Genomic DNA, 22,956 nt, shown 5'->3' with positions numbered 1-22,956 from the left:
CTTTTTTTTTTATAGTAGTTTTCCACTACTATATGCCACAGTGCTGCTTCTCAAGCCTACCTCTGAATTATCTGTTAAATGGAACCATACCATTTTTGCCACTAAGATTTCTATGTGATTGTGTTCTTCTGACCTGTGGTCCAACGCTCTCTATTATTTAGCCTGGAATGGTGTATTTAGTTTCTGGAAGTTTTGGGTTTGTATTTTTTAAAAAGAGTTATGGGACACAACAGTACTTAGGCAAAGTGTGCTAGATTTAAACTGCAATCTACCTAAAGCAAACACAAAAAAAAAAAAAAGAGAAAAAAAAGAAAAAATCTGCAAGCTGAATTCAGAGACATGAACAGTATATATATAAATGGTTTGAAGATGAATGAAATCTCATGAAATCCACATTGAATTCACCTATCTTAATAATTTTTTTCCTCCCATGCCCTATCTGTGCAATTCCATGGTGTCATGACTGCATACATTTAGCAATTTAACTCGAAAATAAGCAATGGGAATGGTCGAGCATGAAAGTCAATAGTTGTAGCTAAATATCAAACAGCAAGAACAGTGTACTTTGTAACAAAGAGCAAGTGGGCTTTTAAGCTGGGACCAGACTGAAATGGTGGCAAAAGGACACATCATGTTCATTTAACCATGCTTGCAGGAACAAAGGGAACAAGGTTAGCTCAAACCAAAAATGGCATTGGTCTAAAACAAGCTGTCAGTGCTTTTTAAGCTGGAAGAATACGGAGTGAGTAGCCTAGGCATGCATTTTATTTGAGGCAGGCAGGTTATATGTTAGAAGAAAAAAGAGCAAAAAAATATGTATATAAAAGAAAGGTTTGAAATGCACATCATCACATCCAGCTAGACATCAGTAACTTCCTACTTACTTCCATATTGCTGTCTAGCGATCCTGCACTGCTGCGTCGCCCACGCTTGCCTGCCCAGGACATGCAACACCAGAGATTAGAGACTGAGACAAGACCCGGGTGAAAAACAGCTGCTTTCCCTGAATCGCTAGAGGAGTCTCTAAATGCAACTAGAGGGGCTGCAAGGGGGTTAACATCGCACTGGACTGGTACAGCAGCTACTAGGGCAGAAACTTAGATTTTTAAGGCCATTAGTTGTATCAAGTTTCTGTACCTGACTAATTTTTAAGAGGTATTGTTGTTGTGAATCAACTATCATTAGCGGGGTGTGATTTTTTTTTTTATTTGTACAAGTCTTAAAATACATGTATTTTAGCATCTATATTTAGTACTGTGGTTATGATGTTGACCGGCAACAATTTTCAATTGTTTGATTTCCTGGACTCTAATTGTCTATGAAGTTAAAGACTGGTAGCATATATATATATTTGTGGGGTGGTATTAATTTAAATACAATATTTAATATCGGCATATTCTGAACTTCAGTGTGGGGGATTGGTGAGGGGCATCAGTTTCATCTCATTTTGAGTTTTGAACCTCAGTGGATTTCATATAATCTTCTTTCATGAGGTTTAAAAAAAACTAAACTTAATTTTTTATCAGTACTCCGGAATCTGTCTTGACATTATGGCTAGATTTTGTTTGTTTAGCTGTGCAGTGCTTTAAGTACGATGGATTTGTTCTCCAATATTCTCAAATTGCCAAAGATGTTTGCCTAAAACTACACATGAAACACCAGACTGTTTGCCTAAAGAGCCAGAAAACTTCAGTGGCTATATATAGGACACAGGATCCCAGATTTTCTCTCTCATTTCGCAGGAGAGAAAATAGCATATGGCTGCAGTGGAAATAGACGTTTTTGAAAAGATAGCTTGTTGAGCATTGCTTTGCAAAGGTTCGAAATACTTTAGTGGCAGGGTGTACAAAAAAGCTAACCTCTGAAGAGCAGCCACGTTCTCAAAGCTTCTCTAAAATCTCCATGTTTTTAGAAACCTAAATTTTCTCAATGCTTTAGTCCTTCCTCTCCTGCAAGGCCAAGTATCAAAGACAATCTCCACCCTGCATTGGTACATCACTGCCTTCAGAATCTTCTACTCTAACAGGTGGTTTTGGAGAGGAACGTGAAGATTTCAGCGTCACTGAACCTATGAGCCACCTACCCTCATCTTTAGAAGCCCAAAAGGCACGTGGTATCAGAGCTAAAGAGAAGAACTTTGGGACTGGTTTGGAAGTGGGACACAACTGTGATTCCTGTGAGGTTCACCCTTACTTCTTGATACACCCTCTCTTAGACCAATTTGGACTACCCATAAGTCTTATAAGATCAGTCCGATCTAAAAATACCACTGGTTGGATCCATAAGCATAACTTTGACCTGGTTGGTCATGGGATGCTGCCGTGCAACACAAGTTTCTCTTAAGAGCTATAGTTCTCTTTGGACTCCTGTAACATTTCCCCCTCTCTCATTATCACCAGGAGTTACTCCCCAGTACAAACCCCTCTACATTAACATTAAATCGAGGGGACAGCGTTTGTAGTCAAGGTGTTTTGTTCGCCTTCTTAAATTTGTTGGAACTTTGAACAATTCTCCTAGACAGGCTCTTTGTCAAAAGCTTGGCAGTTCATCTCTTGCTGCAGATTTAGCCTCATCAAAGCCATAACTGTGCTATCTTATGAACCCCCCAAGAAAAACTAGTTTTGATAATCCCTTATTTTTACTTCTAGTCAGGCTTTGTTATTTTCCTGCTCTGCTAATGGGATTAGTACTGATTAACACTCAAATCACTCTTGCGTGCTGATACAAAAGCACAGAGGAAGGTAGCCATCTCAACTTAGCAGTCAATATTGCAAATAAGACTGACAGCTGCCACAAGTCATTAAATGTGGCCAAAAATGACGGCAAACAGGAAAAAATAATGCCTTTTGCATATGGCAAAGTCTCTACGAAAATAACCACGAACATGGTATATACAAAGTATATATGGACAGAAAGAGACAGACGGATTTTTGCTTAGAATAACTTCAGGGCATAGTATTACTAGCAAAGCCAAGAATAAACAGAAAATCCTACTTAAAATGCCTGTAATTTCCCTCAGACACGCACTGTCACGATAAGGAGCGCTTTGTTTAATTTCTTCAAAACAAATCGAATCAAATTCTGTATTACCCTACAGAGTGATGTGAAAGTTATTAAGTAAATCCTCTAGAGCATCCCCCCTGCCAACATGTGCTTATCCAGGAGAGTTCTCTGGTCTTTGAGGTGACATCCCATCTCAGCGATGTTTCCCTAGAGCAGCAGCATTCAAAGGCATTTCAAGAAAATGGTGACTCGACTAGAATTGTATGTAAGCATAATTATTATGCAAGTACAGAGTTAACAGCTGTGATATAAAGCAAGGTAGTGTGTATCAAATCTGAAGATCAATTTTGCTTAATATATTCTGATTTACTTGAAATTTTTAAGGATGTTAGAGTGGTTTTTAATTTATTATTTTTGAATTAAATTTTATTTATTTTATCTTTTCTGATTCATTCCAGTAATTTTTTGATGTTAGGTATGAAAATTCTTTGTAAGAAATATCTTTAACTTACATCAGTATAGTATGTCCCATATATGTACATGCATTATATGGGACTAGGAATATTTCATATTTATACTGAAAATATTAAATGATCAATATATTTTTACGAACTTAAAACATTCCAAAAGAAAATATAATTTCATTAACAAAATCCATTCTACCTAGCAGAAATTGATCTCACAGGTGTGCAGATCATTACAGTAAATGCAAATATTTCTCACTGCTACCCTCTATTTCTTGAAACTGTTCTACGCCAGTGAGATACGTTGATATCTAAACAATGTACTATGATCTGGCTTTGTATGCCTTTGAAAAAAAAAGTTTGGAAAAAAGTTCTAAAGTAAGGTTTTGGTAACGCAAACTAATGTAGCAGCTCTTATAACAATGACTTGTTATACTAGCCTCCAAAGGCTGTGAAATTGATATTGCCAGCAGCAGCAGAGTCTGTAGCCATCTTGCTACCGAGCTTACAAATACTACCCAACCTGAATGGTTCAAAATTATCTAAACAATATGCTCCAATAACTTTAAAAGACCACTTTCCAGGGTGAAAGGACTCTTTGTAACCTTCATATTTTCGTCTTGTTTTCTGGGTGGATCGGGTATAGTCTTAAGATCACACACCAATTGTGAAAATAGTTTACTGGCACCTTCAAACAGATTGTTCTCAAGAGCCTGATTAAGCCCCAGGAGATGAGCAAACAGCGTAACCACACCTCGCGTTGCAGAACAACGCCACTGGAAAAGCAGTGGCTCTTCCGTAAGACAGAGAAGTTGTTGATACAAAGGTGTTTCTATACAGTGTGGGGTGGTTTTGTGTAAGATACTTGTAAAATGGTTTGGTACTAACACACGCATGTCACAAGGCTTGATTTGTATAAGTCTGTTTTATTAAAAAAAAAAAAAAAAGGGTAAATTCTATCATGCCCATTACTGTTGCTATTCCATTGAAGAAAAGGAAATATAACAGCAGTGACACAGCAAGAGATGGGAAAAAGCTCTCCCTACTTGGAAAGCTCTTCTAAGAAGGAAGAGAAAGGCTAGTAGTATCCTCTGTCCTATATAATGCAGCAAAATCCATAGGAGAGGAAGGAGAAAATAAGCTAGTAACCCTGCCTGCACCGGGTGAGGGAGGAGCCAAGGGACTGCACGCCCAGCACTGACTCAAGCAACAGGTTAAGGGATTCTGTAATTGCATGAACTCAGAGGCTTTTTAAGGGTTATTACAGTGCTGAGAAGTTCCACAATCTCTTCCGTTACATTTTGGGACATAGGAAATTTTAAAAAATACACGCTGAAATTGTTTAACAAAAAAGAAAAAAAAAAGCTTTTTTGGAAGGTAGAAAGAAACATTTAAAAAGTTAAAAGTAGACGACTGAGATTATATGCAATATACAAATAGAATTATCTTAATTCTTGAACTATTTTATGGTTGGGGGCATTCTTTTGTTTATTTGTTTTGTTTTTTTAAAAAAAGTAGTCTCTACTGGTCTGTAGTTGTTTTGAGATAGCTCAGGAAATTATAAAATAAGCACACCTTATATTAATAGTAACCATTATAGCATCCTGCACTTCTATGCACATTCCAACATTACACGGGTATGCCAGTTGGGTATTACCAAGGCAAACCATAAAATTACAATTTTTAAACCAGTGCAATGTGTAAACGTTATTCCCCCCTTACAGGTTAGGGATGGGGGGAAGAAAGCTTGATTTCCACAGATGCTCAGCACTGTAAACACAACGTGAAAGTACTGAGTCCTCCAGCAACTCAAAGTCCCTGGAATTCAGGTTGCCTAGCCTAAAATCAGCCAAGAAACCTGTGAGAGATACACAATCAGAAACGCAGCCAGTCTAATCCTCCATGCTCTGCTCTAGAGACCAAATCATTCTTCTCGCGTACTAATGGCCACAATGGGACTTCACACCTTCCACATCTTTCTGTAAACCTACCGATCACGTAACTGAGTATGCAGTAAGTTGTAAAACATCCAAAATTCTATCGGAACCCATAAAACTCAGCTTTAACTGCATGAAAATTAGTCTGTCTTCTGATATTTTTATGTCAAATAAGAATTTCAGAGCCTGGGACAAATAAATTCAGTTCTTCCTTGACTATAGCTCAAGAATGTGTAATAAAAATGACATATTTTTCTTTTGAGAAAAATAAAGCACTAAATAATTTTGACATATTCACATTTTGGAACAGTTGGTTGCCACATGCTTTTTATTCCACGGAAGGAACTGTCAATCCACAATGAACACTACTACCTTTAAAATCAAGAGACGCTCATGCCCATCCTTTTTGCAATTATGATTTAAGCTATCATGGCAAATGCATGGAAGAACAACCATCAGGAAACAATTCCTGACATTGTTTCTTGACAGAGAAATCTTGCCTTTCCTTATGGTTTACAGCTTGGGAGTCACAATCATTCAGGGTATAAACATTCGTTAGATCTAAGACGCTTATGAATTATCATTCTTTTCCAAGAGAGAAATTTAAAGTAATTTTCCACAGCTGCCATTTACTACTGTGCTACCTGGTAGAGAGTAATTGAGTGTTTTCTTAAATAGTTTTGTCATATACCTGTGCAACTGAAATGCTGTTCAATCAGATTTCCCCTTCATTGAATAAAAATGTTCAACTTGTTTTTGCAATGTTCATTGGACAATTATCAGCCTTACTGCATAAATATGCAACCAGGCAATTTTCTCATGTTTATTGGAATTATTTCTGTTTAAATGTAGAAAGGAACTCTCTAAAAATCCACTTTCATCATGCCTTCTCCTACAGAAAGACACACATCCATGCACAGTCCCACTACTCTTGTTCCTCCTCCTTTTTGATCCTGTGTTTCATCCACAAAAAGAAGAATTGAGGCAACCTAACTCAGTACTCTGTTTCAGAAGCAATTTAATATGATATAATCACTGGGATGCAGTATCTTGCCAACTGAAAGAGATTTCTTTGTTTTTCTATGCATCATCTCTCCCATATTAAAACAAAATCAGCCTCACATGCAAGCTATTCACTGAGAAAAGGCAGAAAAGACATGTATAACCTCATTAAAATTACAACAAATAACAAAGCAAATAACAGGTATGTAATTTCTCAAGTCAGTTGCACTGCACAAGACCAAACAGAAACTCTCCATAATTCTCAATTCATTAAAGTTAAAATTAAGTTTAGTTGGGTTTAACAAACTCATTGATAAACCCTGCAGTCTGTGAGTGATTTCTACTGTTCATTATGGAAAAAAGTTATTTTCAGTAATAAGCATGCCAATTGTAGGCATGCCCTGTAGAAACATGAAATGTTTTAATGACCACAAATACTTGTTTATTGCATAAAACCCATAACATGAATTAAATACATGGCAATGTTTGATAGACTGGGATGAAAATTCCTATGGGATGAAAAAAATTAATCAGAAATCACATTTATGGGTACAGATACCCACTGAACTCACATATTCAACAATATGGTAGTTCTAATTCTAATGAAATAAAAACAAAACAACAAAGAAGGATGACGGAAGTATCCTCAAGTCTGAGGTAAGAGTGGTGAAGACTAGTGGCTTGATCTAAAATCCATTGAAGCCAATCAAGAACCAATATTCAACTTCAGCCTGATTTTGGATCAAGGTCCTAGGTCTTTTTAATGTAGGAAATGGACACATGAGTATGAAAGCCTAAACAGAGAACAAAATAATTGAAAGAGCTCATTCTCTACTTATCTGTATGCACATACATATACCCACAAAACACAGGCTATAACTTCAGTTTACAACACCTTTGTTTATTGCAGCATAGCTAAAATCCCTTCTTTAGTTAAAAAAAGGAAAAAGATAAGTAGTGTCTACTACCAAAGACATACATAGTACTGAAATTATGACTATACTGTAAATCATCACTGCAATTAAAAGAACAAATCAGAGCATGTAACACAGGCTATGAACTAAAAAAAAAGATCAAAAAAATATACTTATAGTTGCTACTATCCTCAGAAGTACTTTCTGAATAGTTGGCATGGTGTTCAGATGTGACTTCTCGTAACTGCCAGGAATCACGTTTAACACTGAAACACAAGGCTACTACCCATGGCAGCCTGTATTACATGGGTATGCCACTTGGGTACTACCGAGGCAAGGCATAAAATAAAAACATACCAGACTTCCCCTGGCTTTTCTTTGGCTAAAAAAATCACACCACCACTCCTTTCCAGTCTTTAGCTATATTAATCAGCTAACAAATCTTAAGACACATCAGTGGTTTTGTGGGATATCAGTATTCTTGTCCGCTAGGGCTTCCTTTATTATATTGGCAATAGTATTTCACAACAACCTCTTTTGCGAGAATTGGAAACTGTATCTTGAGTTACAAAATAATAAAAGAGCATCAGGGACAGACTGTATCTGAATTACATAGCTCTAGGCAGAATTTAGTAGGGCTTCACTCAATTTCATTCATCAATGTGGTCACACAGGTACACTTGAGCACAAAATGCACAGAAAGCGGTCATTACACACAGACCAGTTTCTTTTTTTTCTAAAGCTTGTTGTATGAAGGGGAAGAAGCAAAGGGGAAGAAAAAAAGAAAGGAACACTAAGCGGGTTACTCCTAGCACAAGTCAACCGTTTCTTTTATAAAACACTTACAATTTTTCCTCTGTCTTCACTCTCCGTTAAAAGTATATATAGCAATCTACAACAGTTTAAATGCTTTCAAATAGTGGTTGCTTAATAGAACAAGGGTAAAAAACAAACAGAAATTAAACATGAACTATGAAAGAGGAACTATTTAAAAGGTTTGAAGTTTCAGTATTGCTACTTCTGGAAGTCCACTGTGAGCTGGGCTTTCTATGCATCATTCCCACACCTCTGCATGCACAAGTCAGAGCAAGGGACTAAAGAATAAGGGGAGTGCTTACCTGCTTCCGACAGGTCCCGAAGGGAGCTGCTCAGAGCGCTTCTCTTCAGTCCCTCCCCGGTGGCATAGCTGTCATCCAGGCAGGCTCTGTTCAGCGTCCCGTTGCCAGAATCTTTTTTCAGGCTGGAACACTGAGACATGCTTGGCCGCACCACACCCTTCTGTTTTTCTAGCTCAGCTGAAACAAAGAGAATCATTTTGCAATTCATATTTATCGACTACAGTGCAGGACATGGTAACATCACAATTTCTGTGTGTGATCATGTGTTACTGTGAATAATAGATAAGAATTCATTTTGGCACTGTTAAACGCCAGAGAGGAACTTCACCCCTGTACTAACAGCTTCATATTACAACGTACAGGATGGAAGGCTATTCCTCTTCTGGAAAAACAGAAGATAAAATCCCACGTTTAGACAGTCCTGTAACTTCCAGCAAAATATATCAAATTGTACTGTGGCTACCTAATTGAGAGAATACAGGAATATCAACATGGAAATGAAGAAAAATTCAGTGACACTTATTTGAAAGACCATCATTGAGAATTTCAGTGATGTAAATTATCCCTAAAATCCTTACTGTAATTTATACTACAAATTACAAATCCATCTCCCCTCTGTCCATTGCTATTTCCAGTTTGTCCAGGCTAAATTTCCACCATAGCTACACTTCAGTAAATGACAGTCGATGAACTCAGCTGGGGCTTAAGATATCATTGGGTTTTTCTCCTCTTTCTAGAATCAAAGCCATGAAAAAAGCCCACATTATTTTGAACTTTTAAGGAGTTTTAATGAGTTATACACATATTTGAGATTTTCTTATTTTCGTTAGCTTGAAAATGCTCTATTATATGTACCTTGGTACTTACACTCTATTCTGTGCTTTTCCATTTCTTGAACCTCTGCAATTGACTCCCTCAAGTCATCTGTAAACTTCTTCCTGTCCTGAGGATTTGGTGCATTGAAATTTATTAGTACTTTGATATCTGCTCCCGGAACAGCTGACGTGAGCCGAATACCGTTGGGATAATCTGGAAGAAAGAGTCAAGAAGAACTGAGCTCTGATTATTCCAATTACTTTTCTTTTTATAAAAAAAAAAAACAACAACCCCGAAACTGAAGGCTTTTTACTAATATTACCATATAAGGGACAAAGTCAGAGAAATAAAAGTCTGAAGGCACAGAATTAGAATGATAATCTCTAAGATACATTGGAACTGCTTACGTGTCAAGATGGCTAATAAATATTGAAAGACAGTCTTTATGCAGCTGTTACCCTTAAGGTACAATATAAAAGAAAAATCCCAGAAAAAAACTCAAAAAAGTAAAGGGGATAATCTTTATTTCATGGAAGAAATCCCATTACTTACCTCAGTTGTGACCAAAGTTTTGCTGAGTACTTGAATACACCTCAAGTACTAGAAACTGTCTTACAATTCTAACTTAACATTTGCAGGAAGACAAACACGCTATCATGTACAGCTTTTAGTGCTTCCTATTAAGTTGTGTTCTCTCTACTTCCCCCTTTTTTTTTTTTTTTTAAAGTTAAAATTATCTGTGAAATTACATACTGAGGAAGTAAAAAGGATGGGTTCCCCCCTCCTCTTTTGGCCCATATTATGGACATCTCCACAATAAAAGGCAGATTTTTCAGCAAACTGTCTTTGCCTTTTTTCTAGCTGCACATCCGAGAATGCAAATTTTAACAGCTGGTCAAAAAGATCTCCTGGTTGAGATATAAGGTTTGTTTACAGACAGAAAGCTTACAATGGAGATATGTTCTGCTGTAGAAAACAGAATCAGCCTTTGCTTGAGGCACAGACCTGTAGAAATGGGGTGCCAGAAAAACTCAAAATGTGTGTTTTAATTCACAGGGTTTTCTTTTATTCAGCTGCCTGACCTCATTGGTTTGCTAAAGCTCTCAAATATTTATTTAAGTATTCAACCTGAAGCTTAAGTGCTCCCGTGTACAAAATATTAATTTCCTCAAGAACCAGCAGATGACGTAAGGCAGTCTCTTCCCTCAAAGCCATTGGGTTTCAACAAGACAAAATACTGAGAAACAAATGCAAATGCTATGCTTTTTTAAAAGAATATCTTAACTTCCAAATCAGAGTTGCAACTAAAAGTGAAGCAAGTCCATTTCCCATTCTCAGGTGAAAAAAGGTGCCAACTACTGCAAGCCTTCAAGGGTATGGAGGGGAAGGGGCTTCTGCCAGGCTCTGATAGCACATCTTGCAAAGAAGTAACGTATAGCTGATCTGCTTCTCCTGACCGCAGGACAACTGTGTCTACCTTCAATGAAATAAAACAGCTGCCTCAAGTTGGGGGCAGCTGCTGTCGTTCAGAACAGAGCCAAATGGCCAACAGCGCAGGAGCCTGGGGCCAGGCAAGCTAAGAGGTGGAGAGCAAGGTATAACACCAGGAACTGCTCTCAACGCTGAAACTGGATATGCAAACAGCTCTAGAAAGTACACCACAAATATTTTATTACCAGAAATACTTCTCTACATCACATTGATTAAGCATCAGGAAACACGTAAGTATTTACTGGTTTCAGATACACTGTCTCTGAAGTGACCTGCATACCCATTATATTTTGTCAGTGATTTTGACAGAAAATGTAAAATATACTTTCCTTATGGTCTATTTATTTACTAGAGATACATGGAATTTATTTTCCCTTTTGGAGCTCATCTGTCCCTCAACATAATTGACTTCTACCATTAGAAGTCAGTTGTTCTACTATCAACACCAATCATACTGTTCAACCTCACCAGCAGCCAAATCAATATTTTTGTTGCTTCTGCTTTGGTGACATGAAATTTTATTCTCTTGAAACCAGCCGATTCTGACAGCTGCTACACACAGATTTACTGAATGGCACGGTGGCTCTGGCCAAAATACCCTAAAGCTTGCTGGGGACAGGGGAAACCAAGAATATCAATTTTACAAACCATGAGGGAAGAATACTTCTCTTTCCCAACTGGAAAATACTGCATTCCACCTAACAGGCACTGATATTAGACATGCAGTCAGCTCATGGTAGTGAATCCACCTTAGGAGCCCACCTACATCTACTAAAGCCTCTCAGTTAAGATGAGAATCCAACCCTTTACTCCTACTTTCACTACAGATATTTTTAAGTTTACTTGAGTAAAATGTTCCTACTTAGCATGCTTATGATATATTTGTTTTTTAAATTTATTAGACTTAACATCAGAGGAATTATATATTCTTCTATTTTTAGTAGAATCCAGGATAGAAATATTTGGCCTTCCTCTCTAAAAATGAATTTTATATAATGTGTGCACATTGTAGAGTATAAACTCTACAAAATCTTCCCTTTTGAAATCTCTAGGTGCTTTGACTGAATAACAGTGACTTCTTTTGAGTGAGATGAGCATTGAAGCACATTCTGAAGGACAAGTGAAAACTAAGAGCCTTCCACAACAGAAAGGCCCAGAAACTACTGAATGTCACACTGAACTGTATCCAATTTATCGTGAACGTTTAAAATCAGATTAGCAAACTATTTTCCTTCTGTTGGATTTTTGTCTGCTAGAACTAAGCTTGACAAGCATTAAAGATAAAAAGAATATTGGACTGATGCAGATTACAACTGACATAAACAAAAGGTGTCAGAAAAAACAAACTTTAATCTAGACTCTGTGTTTGTATTTGAATGAATATACATTACCTAGGCCCAAAGTTAAGATATAAATCAGGCAAACAAATTAAATAGTGCTTTGAATTACACATATCATTATAATAGCAATTATTTATTATCATACATTCAGTTCCAGATAACTGTACCAGCAACAGATATATTTGTTTCTTTACAAACAGCAAAGTAGTCACAAACAACACACTTGGCTAGGTTTGGCTTCTGACTACAACCCAACCAAAAAAAAAAAAAAATCTAACAGTGGTCTTGCCATTTCTTACACTGGCACCATCTTGTTTTAAACTTCTAAGTTAAATTCAGAGACATTTTATCCCTACATTCAGAATCAAGTCCTGTCTATCCCTTTCACTCATACAATTTTTTATTTTATTTTATTTATAAACAATATTGGTCATCTAAAAAGAGAGGAGAGACTTACACTGGTTCTCAAAAAGAAGAACTTGCATTCCATAGAGGGAAAATGACTGTCGAAAACTGTATGTAACCGAGTTCTTCTTCTTTTGAAAAATCTTGGTCACCTGAAAGTTAACAAATAAACAAAGTGAAATATCCCTTTTGCCACATGTGTTTGTGGAAAATCGTTGTTCTTAAGAATTAGCATATGATAAAATATTTTATGCCAAAGCAAGCTATAATGTGCCAGAAAATATGAACTTGTAATTTTTTTCCCTTTTTTCTTTTAATGCAACTGATGTATTTAATCTACTACTACTGAAGAAACAAAGCCAGCTTTGAAGCATTGGCATCTCCTAACAAGAAGGTTTAATATTTTATCTACATACAAAGCCTTTATGTTCTCTGTTCTCCAGAACTCTACTTTTGAGATTCCATAAAAAACCCAAACAACTGCATCCTTATTGTGTACTGCACATGCTAGCCAAAATGTAAATATGTTTACATTATCCTCTTTAAAAAACTTAGCTGCTACCACACTTTCCGTCACGCTTTTTTGTCACAGTTTGACTACAGGCAGGACACGCCTATGGACCGCTCCACACAAGTTGAATTCTTATTCCTTATTCTCATGTGCTGTGACCTTCCAAACCTGCTTCACTCCTGTGCGCCTCCAAATGCTGTTGTACACTACCCCATCCAACGATGCCCTAAGACTTGTGCAGTGCCAGTCTCAATGAAAGCTCGGAGTCTGTGAAACCTTTACTTCATGCTACAATAGAAGTACCATACTACTACTTACCAGCAATTTTGGTTCTCCTGAAGGGTGAATGCAACCACTCACTCTCTTTATAACCAGGAGGTTTATTTTTAGTGTTTTTTTTCTAATTTTAACTTTGGGCAATGACATTTTACTAGAACTGACAAATTTGGTCCATATTATTCCCAAAGCAGTTTGATAGATCTACTGACACCTGAGTAAGTAATAAAAAACGACAGAAAACTTGCAACCCAAAGATGCAGTGTTCCATCATTTTACACTCAAGCTCACATTTACAACTAGGAGGTTATACTGCAATCAAAAGGATTAATTTAAAAAAAAAATTACTGCCTGGTTTTAGGGTCTGAAAGTATGTAAAAATTACAAACAGTGAAACTGTACACATGAAGTGTGCCTTTTTCATAACAAAATGTGAAATATTTCGTTTAGTTCTTGGTTCTCAGGTAACAGCCAAACACATTCTGAATAGTGCAACAAATTTTCCTATTTTTAAGACTAAATCAACCAAATCTGTCTCCAAGCTGTCTCTAGTTTTCTATGTCTGTTTTTCAAAAGACTGGGTCAAGTTAAATGCACACTAAAAAGTAAAGTCAACTGTAAAATATATTTCAACACACCCTATTCCTATTTCAACGAATAAGCATATCTGGTTCATAGAACATCTGGGGAATACAAAGCAGTATGTAATTTTGTTTTTCACAAGGAACTTGAATTCATTATTCACGGAATAAAGAATGTCTCCGTTTACCCACTAGGGAAATGGGTAAACTGGACATAATTCCCGTTCTTTATAGTAAAAGCTATTGCATCGAAGTACTTTCTTACAATAGAGCGTAGTAATCAATAAAAGGCTTCAGTTTAAAACCAAATTATATAGCATGAAGAAAATTAAGAAAATGTAAATCTTACTCATCCCAAGATTGCTGGAATACAGAGTAACAGGTAATAGATACTTAGTTTCAGGAATGTTCGTACACTGAATTGCCACTGATTTCATGGAGCTAGGCATTTCTGTACACTTCACTAGAAGTCTACCTGCCTGAAAATACATACCACAAGAAGATCATTAAATAAAAATATTTCTCGCTGGTGCAATCCAAGCTTCTGAGGTTTATTTGGATCTGGAACTTCAAACAGCCTACAGTAGCAAACAAGCCTCCGGTGGGGTAGAGAGAGGACCTACAATAATACAAAAGTTCATGGTTAATACAGCAATATTTAGCCAAGAAAAAACATCTTTAATACCTAGAATCTTTTTTTTTTTTGAATACTTCAAATATTTTTACCTCTAAGCCCATTAGACTTTTTCATCAAAGGACCAACAACAGAAAAATGAAGATTTATATGCCTCAAACTTGCATTCCTGTATATGGATGCCAATGAAAGTTTTACTGGGGATACAGTTCTACTTTGTGAAACGATAAAACCTGGAAAGAACTTAAGATAAGCAAGTGGGATATCAAAGCAAAGGATGTTTGCTTTCCTGAGCATTTTTACATATCTTTATTAGAAGAAAGGATGCAAAGCAACTTTAGCTTTTGTGAGATTAATACACTGATGTTGTAGATTACTTTTTATCAGCCACTGAGTTAATTCAATTTGTTCCTTCCCCAATACCGAGGAAAAGGTGACATCAGGAAAAAGTAAATGCATTTTCTGTCTCGGGTATTTTCTCATGCTGGCAAGAAAACCAAGAATAATTTTCCATTTTCTTATTTGAAATGTCTGCTGAAGGTATCTCCAAAGCTGCTGTTTTCAACCTAGTGAAACTTAATTTCTATCAAATGCAAATGATGGTATCTTGTCAGCAATATTAAAAGAAAACCTTTAAACTCTAAAAATTTGAAGTAGACCTAAATTTCATTTATATACTACATTTCTTTATAAAAGCTGATTCTGCATGGGAATTATGAGATTTACTAGGCAAAGAACAACAGTCTAAGACTGTTAATGCTGCTTCTTCCCTTGTTCCTGGTTGGTTATCAAGTTATTTGGTAAGATTTCAGTTTTTCCACAAAATCCGTTGATAACTATATTAATAACAGACAAAATGCCAATAGCATTTAATTCATCTATGGCATTAGCTTAATTAGCCTCCCTGAACTTGCAAAGAGAACTTATTTAAGAAAAAATCTGCCGTGTTCTAAAAGAGCCAGTGTGGTGAAGAATGCTGGAGAAAGCAATGGTTTCTATTTTCAGGCCATTCTGGTAACTGAAGAGCTTTCAGGCGTTCTCAGTGAAAAGCAGCAGGAATAAATGCTGCGTGTTCTCATTCTCTCCTACCTCCAGACTGACTTCACCCAGCACATGGCAGTCGGAGATTTGCTACAGTGAGATAACAAAACCCAAGGGGAGTCACTGAGCCTACGAACTTGCAAACAACCACAGTGAGCTCTGGTATTGAAACTGAACTATAGACAATGTTTTCATTCAGAGCAATAGATGATCCGATAAGATTCCCTTCCACTGTGTTTTATAAAGGTCACATCTTTCAGTTTGTTTTTACAGTCCAGTGGCACTGCCAGACACGCACCCATGAAACAATGACAGGTACTTCACTTTGGAATATGAAGCTAGCTTTGCATGATTTTAATTGTTTACATAGAAAAAGCAACTAATAGAAGACTGAAAAAACAAACAAAAGCTTAAGGTTCCTTTTTCGGATTTTCCTGAGTGAAGGTACTAATGCACAGTGCAATTATAATTGAGGAAAAAAAATCATTAGGATTAAATTTATATAAGGTAATCAGATTTCAGAGCACTACGTGCAGTGGTTTCTTTGTTCAAAACTACTAGCAATAACATAATCATGAATTAACGTAAGCGTAACACTGCAGTAGAAGAATATTTTAGGATTATTACTGAATACGCCTATAACTTAAATCTGGAATCAATATTTTCTATTGTTCATCTACCTTTCAGAAGAACAACTGTTAAATGAACTGGCAATGTCTTTGTAGAGCGTCATTCAATACTGAAATGGACCAGAAAGAATAAACACACCAGGGCCCAGGTGGAAAGGTGCGGCACAGCTGTAATTTTACTTAGTTATTTACTCTTTACTGGCTATCTAATTTCTGCAATGGTAACAGCATCTAAAACACATAAAAAGTGTACTAAAACAAGGTCCAGAAAACTCTTGGCAATGAATTAAGTAGTCTCCCTGGGAAATACACTTTTAAGAAAATGTTTACACTTCGGAGAGTTATTACTACAACAATAGGAAAATTTTGCTTCAAAGAAACCTAATTTTTTAAAAAACTAAAATGTGATAGAATGCATTATTGCCAGTTTAAGAAAAAGCTGCCAGTTAAAATGACTATAAACTTTGAAAGAGTATGAGAGAAATACGTACACAACCAAGTCCATGATGCAGAGATCCAATCTACAGTAGAAAGACATATACAAGTTCGTTAAACTTCAGAGAAACACAGTACTGTATCATAGCAAGTAAATACGTCACGGTCTTACTATGACTAAATGCCTATAAAGTAAAAACAAATATTTCTATCAATAAAGACTGTTGGCTATTTCCTAAATTTTCTTTCGCACAGTTAAAAAGTCTCTCAACAGAAGAATCCTTGAACCTAGGACTCCATTGAGGGCATTGTTTTCTTAATCCCATTTAATTTACAAGGTCAGGATTAGTTTTAGGATTTGAATTGCCACATGCCTGAATAAAAAAAGAACCAGGAAGAAACCCCATCTTCCACAGAAGCCTATATATAAACCTAAATCCCCAAACAATTATGGAAAATAAATTTTTTATGAAAGCATAAGCGACTGCCAAATACTGACTTTATTAAGAAAATTTTGCTTTCTCTCCCCTCAGCTTCTTCCAAGAGATCACATTAATACTTCCTTACTGGGAAACAGAAGTAAACTGGATTTTCTTTGTTTTGGTGGTCCCTCATTCCCTCGCCCCCATGCCCGCATTGAGGCTTGTCTGAGAAGAGATTACAATTCGAAGCTCTTTAAATGTAACAGGGAGAATCTTGAGATCCATGCTTTTTTCTTAACAAAAAAACCCAAACCACCCAACTCATCAGTCCTGTCAGTAAAGTTCCCCAGAGCTGATAAAAAACCCGATGTAGGACTTCAAAAACATGCAAGTCTAGTCTTTTTTTGGCCTTCTTCTGGGCTGCCTTTGTGACTACGAACATGAAGATTTTCAGAAGATGACTCTAGGACTTGAATTCAAGAAGGCTTAGCATCCATTGTCCCTCTCTACATTAGATACAATTGTCAGCATGTAAAATATTGGTCTTAATATCTCTCTGTTTTCACTCAGCTCCAAAAACAAAGGGAAAAATGCTGTGGCCTTCCTTTTCTCTCTCCTTTTCCAACGGGTGCTTTGAAGATTAATTTATATAGTAAAGTATTTCAAGATTTTTCCCACAACAAAGCAAGAAGTATCTTTGCATGCTCAAACCCAGCACTAGAATCCCTGGGACCTGATCTCCACGTAAGTTCTGAGTCAAAATGGCACAATCTCCCCTTACAAATACCAGCTCACAGCAATAGCTGCAAAGGCGAGAAAGATGCTGATGTGGACGTAAATTCTCCAGTACTCTTGTAAATTATGGAGTCATAACTGATACAGCTGAAATATGACTCCCTGCAACATCACTTTAACAGACACTTCAGTTCTCTCGAAACAAACATGAGAACTGCCTCATGAAAACTCCCTAAAAAGCAGAGATTTCGGTGTAATTTCAGAATTGTAAAGCTTCACAGAGAGAAAAGAGTTTAAGACTCATAATATTATTACTCATAAATACCAGACTGCAACAACAAACTTCACCTGCACTGTGAATGCTCCAAAATTAAAACCAATCTTATACCAGATTATTATTTTGACAGTTTCTGCCTTTTGCCATTTATCAACCAATTTATACTTCTAAGCAACACCCCTCTGTATTGTTCTATACTCTACATTGCCCTACATCTCCTTAGTAACTGACAGGCAGTGCAAAGTGAACTTACCGGTTTCTTTCCTACTATGAGTTTTTCAACCTTTTGGACTTGGGATACATGATCCTCATTCGTCTTCAGCTCCCGTTTGCGGATTCGTTCATAAATCCCAATCAGCATTTCTCGTGGGATATCCTCACCATCATCCACACCTGCAGAAGCCAACAGTTCCTATTAGCAGCCTGGCTCTGAACAATCTGACAAACAAACACTGTTATTTCTCAGCAATGTAGGCTTCTCAGTAAGGAGACATGGACAAATCTTTGTCTCCTCCACATGGGCAATCTTTGTCTCCTCTGCTAACAGTAACGCCAATGTTGCCGAAGACTGCTGATGTACTCGTTTATACCGTTTTGTTTTATAGCTGCCAGTGCTCTGTCAGCTAGCACCTCCTATGCTGTCCCTGTCCCTACCTTTCCAAAGCAGCAGAAGTTTCATTACTCATTACTGAAACACTGATTTTTGTCCAAAAGCTGGCTGTCCCCAATACGCCAAGACATGGATGGGAATTACACAGGTTTGTTTTTTTTGTTTTAAAACTCTAATCTAAAACTAAGCCATAAAAAGGGTAATTGCCTATGTAAAATATTTTTTTCTTTTATCTGTTTGGTATCAAAGCTCAAATGGGTTATGGCTTCCTCCCAGGAGTATACTACTGGGAAAAAACAGAACAACCATTCCTTTTTGCCTCTGTCCCAATATTACTCAACACTCTGTTCATAAAATAATTTCCTACATGAGAACCTTATGAACGCTCAGTAAAACTAATTTAACCAGTATTTCCTGTATGATTTCAAAACCAATTAATTTACTCTGGAAAAACTAATCAACAAAATAGACTAGTTACAGTATTACTACATATTTATATGTGTGGTTATCACTGGCATGGCAGTATTCTAACAAATGCCATAGTGTCTTCAATGCTTGGTCCTGAATTTTTAATAGCAGTTGAAGGAGCCAAACTTCAATAAGCGACTTAAAGCTGGATTTCCGGGGGACAGGGAGATGCAATAGCCTTTTGTCTCCCATTCAGAAGCCAAAATACTTTGTGGAATACCCAGTGGAACAACTACTCACACAAAAAATTCTACGATAAAATGCAGTTTCTTTGCAACTACAAGCAAGCGAAACAGCCTCTGTTCTTTTCCACACCAGCAAGTCCTCCAGAGACCACCACTGCAATACAGCCATATTTAAAGTTAGAGGCAAAGTGGCCTATTGTAAAATAAGAAATAATAATAAGAAATTGCTGGCATTGAGGCTGGACGTCAGAGACAGTGTACTGTATTTAAAACAACAAACATAACTGTAGTATTATGCTAAGGCCTTTTTAATCTTTGTGGACTTTGCAATAAAATCTCAACACTAACTCAAATTTTGCTAAGCTAAAACATCTGCTAAACATAGATCATTCATTTATGCCTTATATAAATCTAAGGCAATAAAATCACCAAACAGGACTTCCATTTTGAAGATGTGAAATTCCAGAACACCACAAGTATTTTGTTTTTACTAGTACTAAAATGAAAGTACCACATGCACACATGAATACAAACTGCCACGCATCTGAAATGCGCCAATATATTTTTATATATTAAGCAACTTGATTCTGTCTTTCTGCCATTCAGCCCACTTTTAGGCATCACTGAGAAAATGGCTGTGAAACAACAGATCAGTACTTGCTGGTGCCTGCAGTAGCGGGCCTATTCTCCTGCCGTGCTGCTACATCCATTGTTGACATAAGCAGTGAGACTGTGTGCTAAGTCCTGCTTATCCGGTGCTTAAAAGCAGGGGGAGGAGGAGAGGGTTGCCAGGACTGAGCAGGCAATTTTCCTGGCCTTTGCACAAACACACAGTAATGGAACTATAGTAAAAGCTGCTTTTTCCCTGTGGGCACAAACTATCCTAAAGGAAAAAAAGGGATGGGGACTTCAGCCTCATTTTATTTCTCTAACATCTGAGTGCTCTTCTGTGATAAAAGGTAAATGCTGTCTGATCTGTTCTTCCTTGAGTGCCCAGGAACAACGGGAGGTATCAGCTCCCCATGCACAATCTTCCTCCTTAGACCTGCAGGGACTGCTTCCAGTCAGGCAGAGCTGAGCACTGGCCAAGCTGACACTTCATAAACCCCTCTTCTTTTTCAGCAGAAAGAACCAGGATAGAAAGATTTGAGATACAGATTTGAAAAAATACCTCTATTTTTTTGGCAATCTAATTGCAGGCTTAGGTGTGCCATAGCCTGGCAAATAGTTTCTTGATCAGGAAACATACCAATGAAGAAACTAAAATAAACCGCTGTGCTATTTACTGTGTACAGGAAGGTTCTGGAGTTGGGATTTTTTTTTTTCTCATTGAGAATTTAAATCTTTAGATTATTTCCAATGGTCCTCATCATGGCGTAGCGATTTGTGTTCCTTAATATACACACACATACAGCCTGTATACCTGGCAATACCTAACATACGAGCTTCTAGCAAAGTCATTAATCTGCATCTCTTAAGAACGTGGAAAGCTGCTGTGTTGCTTCGGGTCCCGGGTTTGTACCTCTCTAACAAGAACATGGAGACAATGGCTCCATCTCCTCTGCATGTCTACTCAACAAGAAGTGTATGCTTTTGAAACTAGGGAGGGAAAGAAATTTCCCTTTTGAATGAAACTCTAAAATGTATAAGAGACTTGACTTGTTTAATTTTTTCAGAATTAATATCTGATATCCCTTGTAACGCATTAGTTGCTACAGAGAAATCACAAACCACAAACTACAAAGAGAGCATCTCTATAAGAATTCATTAGTAAGCTTATGCTGCAGTGTAGGGGTGTAATTCACTACCTATAAATCATATTCCTCCTCTCAGGAATAGTCCACAACGTGCAGTGGCACTATATGAAATTTATATACCTATAAACAAACACACACACACGTATTCTTTGCAACGGAATTTATTTACCTTCATTCACGTGCACAGAAGTTGTTGTCTGTCTTTATGAGCTGCCCTGTGACTTTGTGAAGGGTGTAAGTGTGGCAAATTCCAATTATATCTAAAAAATTGAGGTACTGAAGAATTCTGAATACAAGGTAATGGTCAGTTTTCAGCTACACTGAAAGAACTGGGAATAAAAGGACCTGACAATACATCCAACTCAAGGCAGACAAGATAAAAACGACAAATTATGATATGCTTAATTTCCATTATTGCAGAAATAACTAAAGCCTGTAAAAATGTCAGTAGTTTTCAAAAGTCAGGTGAAATCAGATTCAAGTGCCCTGTATTTTGTCTTTTTCCGCAGAAGATACATGGTGTCCCTCCAATGGCAGCTACAGGGAAGAGTTTTCATGACCATCGTGGTTAGAGTTTGCTTACCCCTTAGATTCTTGACAAAATCTTCTAGCTTCATTTTGCGTTCTGGTTTCACATTTGGGCTGTACATATCTGTGTTTAACAGTATAATGGCAAAAGCTAGAATGAAGATGGTATCAGGATTTCTAAATTGTCTCACAACACCTGGATTGCAGATACAGTATCGTTGGCTGTAAAAAAGCAAAGAGGGGAAGCTGTCAGAGCTATGAACTCTAATCCCACCAAATAAACCAACTGCTGCTACATTCCAGAGGCTGAGCAAGCTATTATTTGCGTTCCATACATATATTTAGTTTTCCATCCACATATTTGCAAAAGCCAATCCTAGAATGTGGAAGGCTTTTGTTTTCTACTACCACAATAACTTCACTTCTTCGAACAGATTCTGAGCTACAATAACTTCAGTATTTCTTTTTTTTTTCCAGTGAGTAATAGTTATTGACACCAGGTAAGAATACAGCATTGATGTTAGCTTACTGCCACATGATGATTTACATCTCATCCTGCCCTGGAGAAAGTACGCTTGTGTTAGTATTAATAAGTTAAGGCTCTTTATTCCACTATTGTTGGAATGTTTAATGAAAGGTTGAGAGCATATATACTCTAAAATGTAAATGGTCTTAAAATTCCACTCATACAAACTATTACATGCAAATTGTTAGAGACATTCAAAAATCCTTGTATTTGTTTTCAACTGATGTCAGAAAGAACTTTTAATTGATAAACCTTGCTACGTTAATACAAATGACATATGTGAACAGCACCAGCAAACAAAACTTCCTATTTCATACTTAGCAAAACCACCACAAGTGACAGGCTGTATTTGAAACCGTACGTAGCTCACAAAGACAGTGCAAATAAGCAGGGAAATAACTTAAGATACACTCAGCTTCCCCAGTTCGACTGTTAGACAACAGGAGGTTTCTGGTGACTGAATAATTTATTTCGGTGTCATACCTAAAAGCTTCAATGAGCCGTTCTACTTTCTGGGCTTCTCCTTGAACACGGATATGAGCCTGAAATTTCCTGAGTGCTTCATCCAGTTCCATTGTTGAGAAGTCCATCTCATCCACAACACAGCTAGGATAAAAACATATTGCCATTGTGTCTTTTAATTTCTAACAACACAGTACCAAAGGTAAGATTTTGAGACCAGAAGAGCCTTTCTATTTTCCATCTCTTGGAGAGATTCATGGAGTTTTCTGAAACATTCACCAGCAATTGCAATAATTGTAGGTAAGCTGTGAAGGAAGGATTGCAAATAATAGATCAATGAGAATGCGTACATGTAAGCAGGCCCTTTTTTCCTTTTTTAACAGAGGAGC

General features: G+C 37.0%; 1 protein-coding gene across 9 annotated transcripts in view; it reads right to left on the bottom strand.

The window, feature by feature from the left end:
• Positions 1-22,956, bottom strand: part of IQSEC1 (IQ motif and Sec7 domain ArfGEF 1) — a 351,403-nt gene that overhangs the window by 5,175 nt on the left and 323,272 nt on the right. For 8 of the 9 annotated variants that reach the window (XM_063347626.1, XM_063347618.1, XM_063347619.1 and 5 more), the window contains 9 exons: positions 22,589-22,711; positions 21,635-21,801; positions 18,285-18,424; positions 16,654-16,683; positions 14,352-14,477; positions 12,543-12,642; positions 9,306-9,467; positions 8,439-8,615; positions 885-934 (listed from right to left, as the gene is read on the bottom strand). In XM_063347626.1, coding sequence (XP_063203696.1) covers positions 885-934; positions 8,439-8,615; positions 9,306-9,467; positions 12,543-12,642; positions 14,352-14,477; positions 16,654-16,683; positions 18,285-18,424; positions 21,635-21,801; positions 22,589-22,711 — 1,075 coding nt within the window. The remainder of the gene's footprint in view (positions 1-884; positions 935-8,438; positions 8,616-9,305; positions 9,468-12,542; positions 12,643-14,351; positions 14,478-16,653; positions 16,684-18,284; positions 18,425-21,634; positions 21,802-22,588; positions 22,712-22,956) is intronic. The other variant, XM_063347627.1, reaches the window with a different exon arrangement.

This window comes from Chroicocephalus ridibundus, chromosome 10 (assembly GCF_963924245.1).
Source record: "Chroicocephalus ridibundus chromosome 10, bChrRid1.1, whole genome shotgun sequence".
NCBI classification, from domain to species: domain Eukaryota; kingdom Metazoa; phylum Chordata; class Aves; order Charadriiformes; family Laridae; genus Chroicocephalus; species Chroicocephalus ridibundus.
This window is presented reverse-complemented; position numbering and strand designations above follow the sequence as displayed.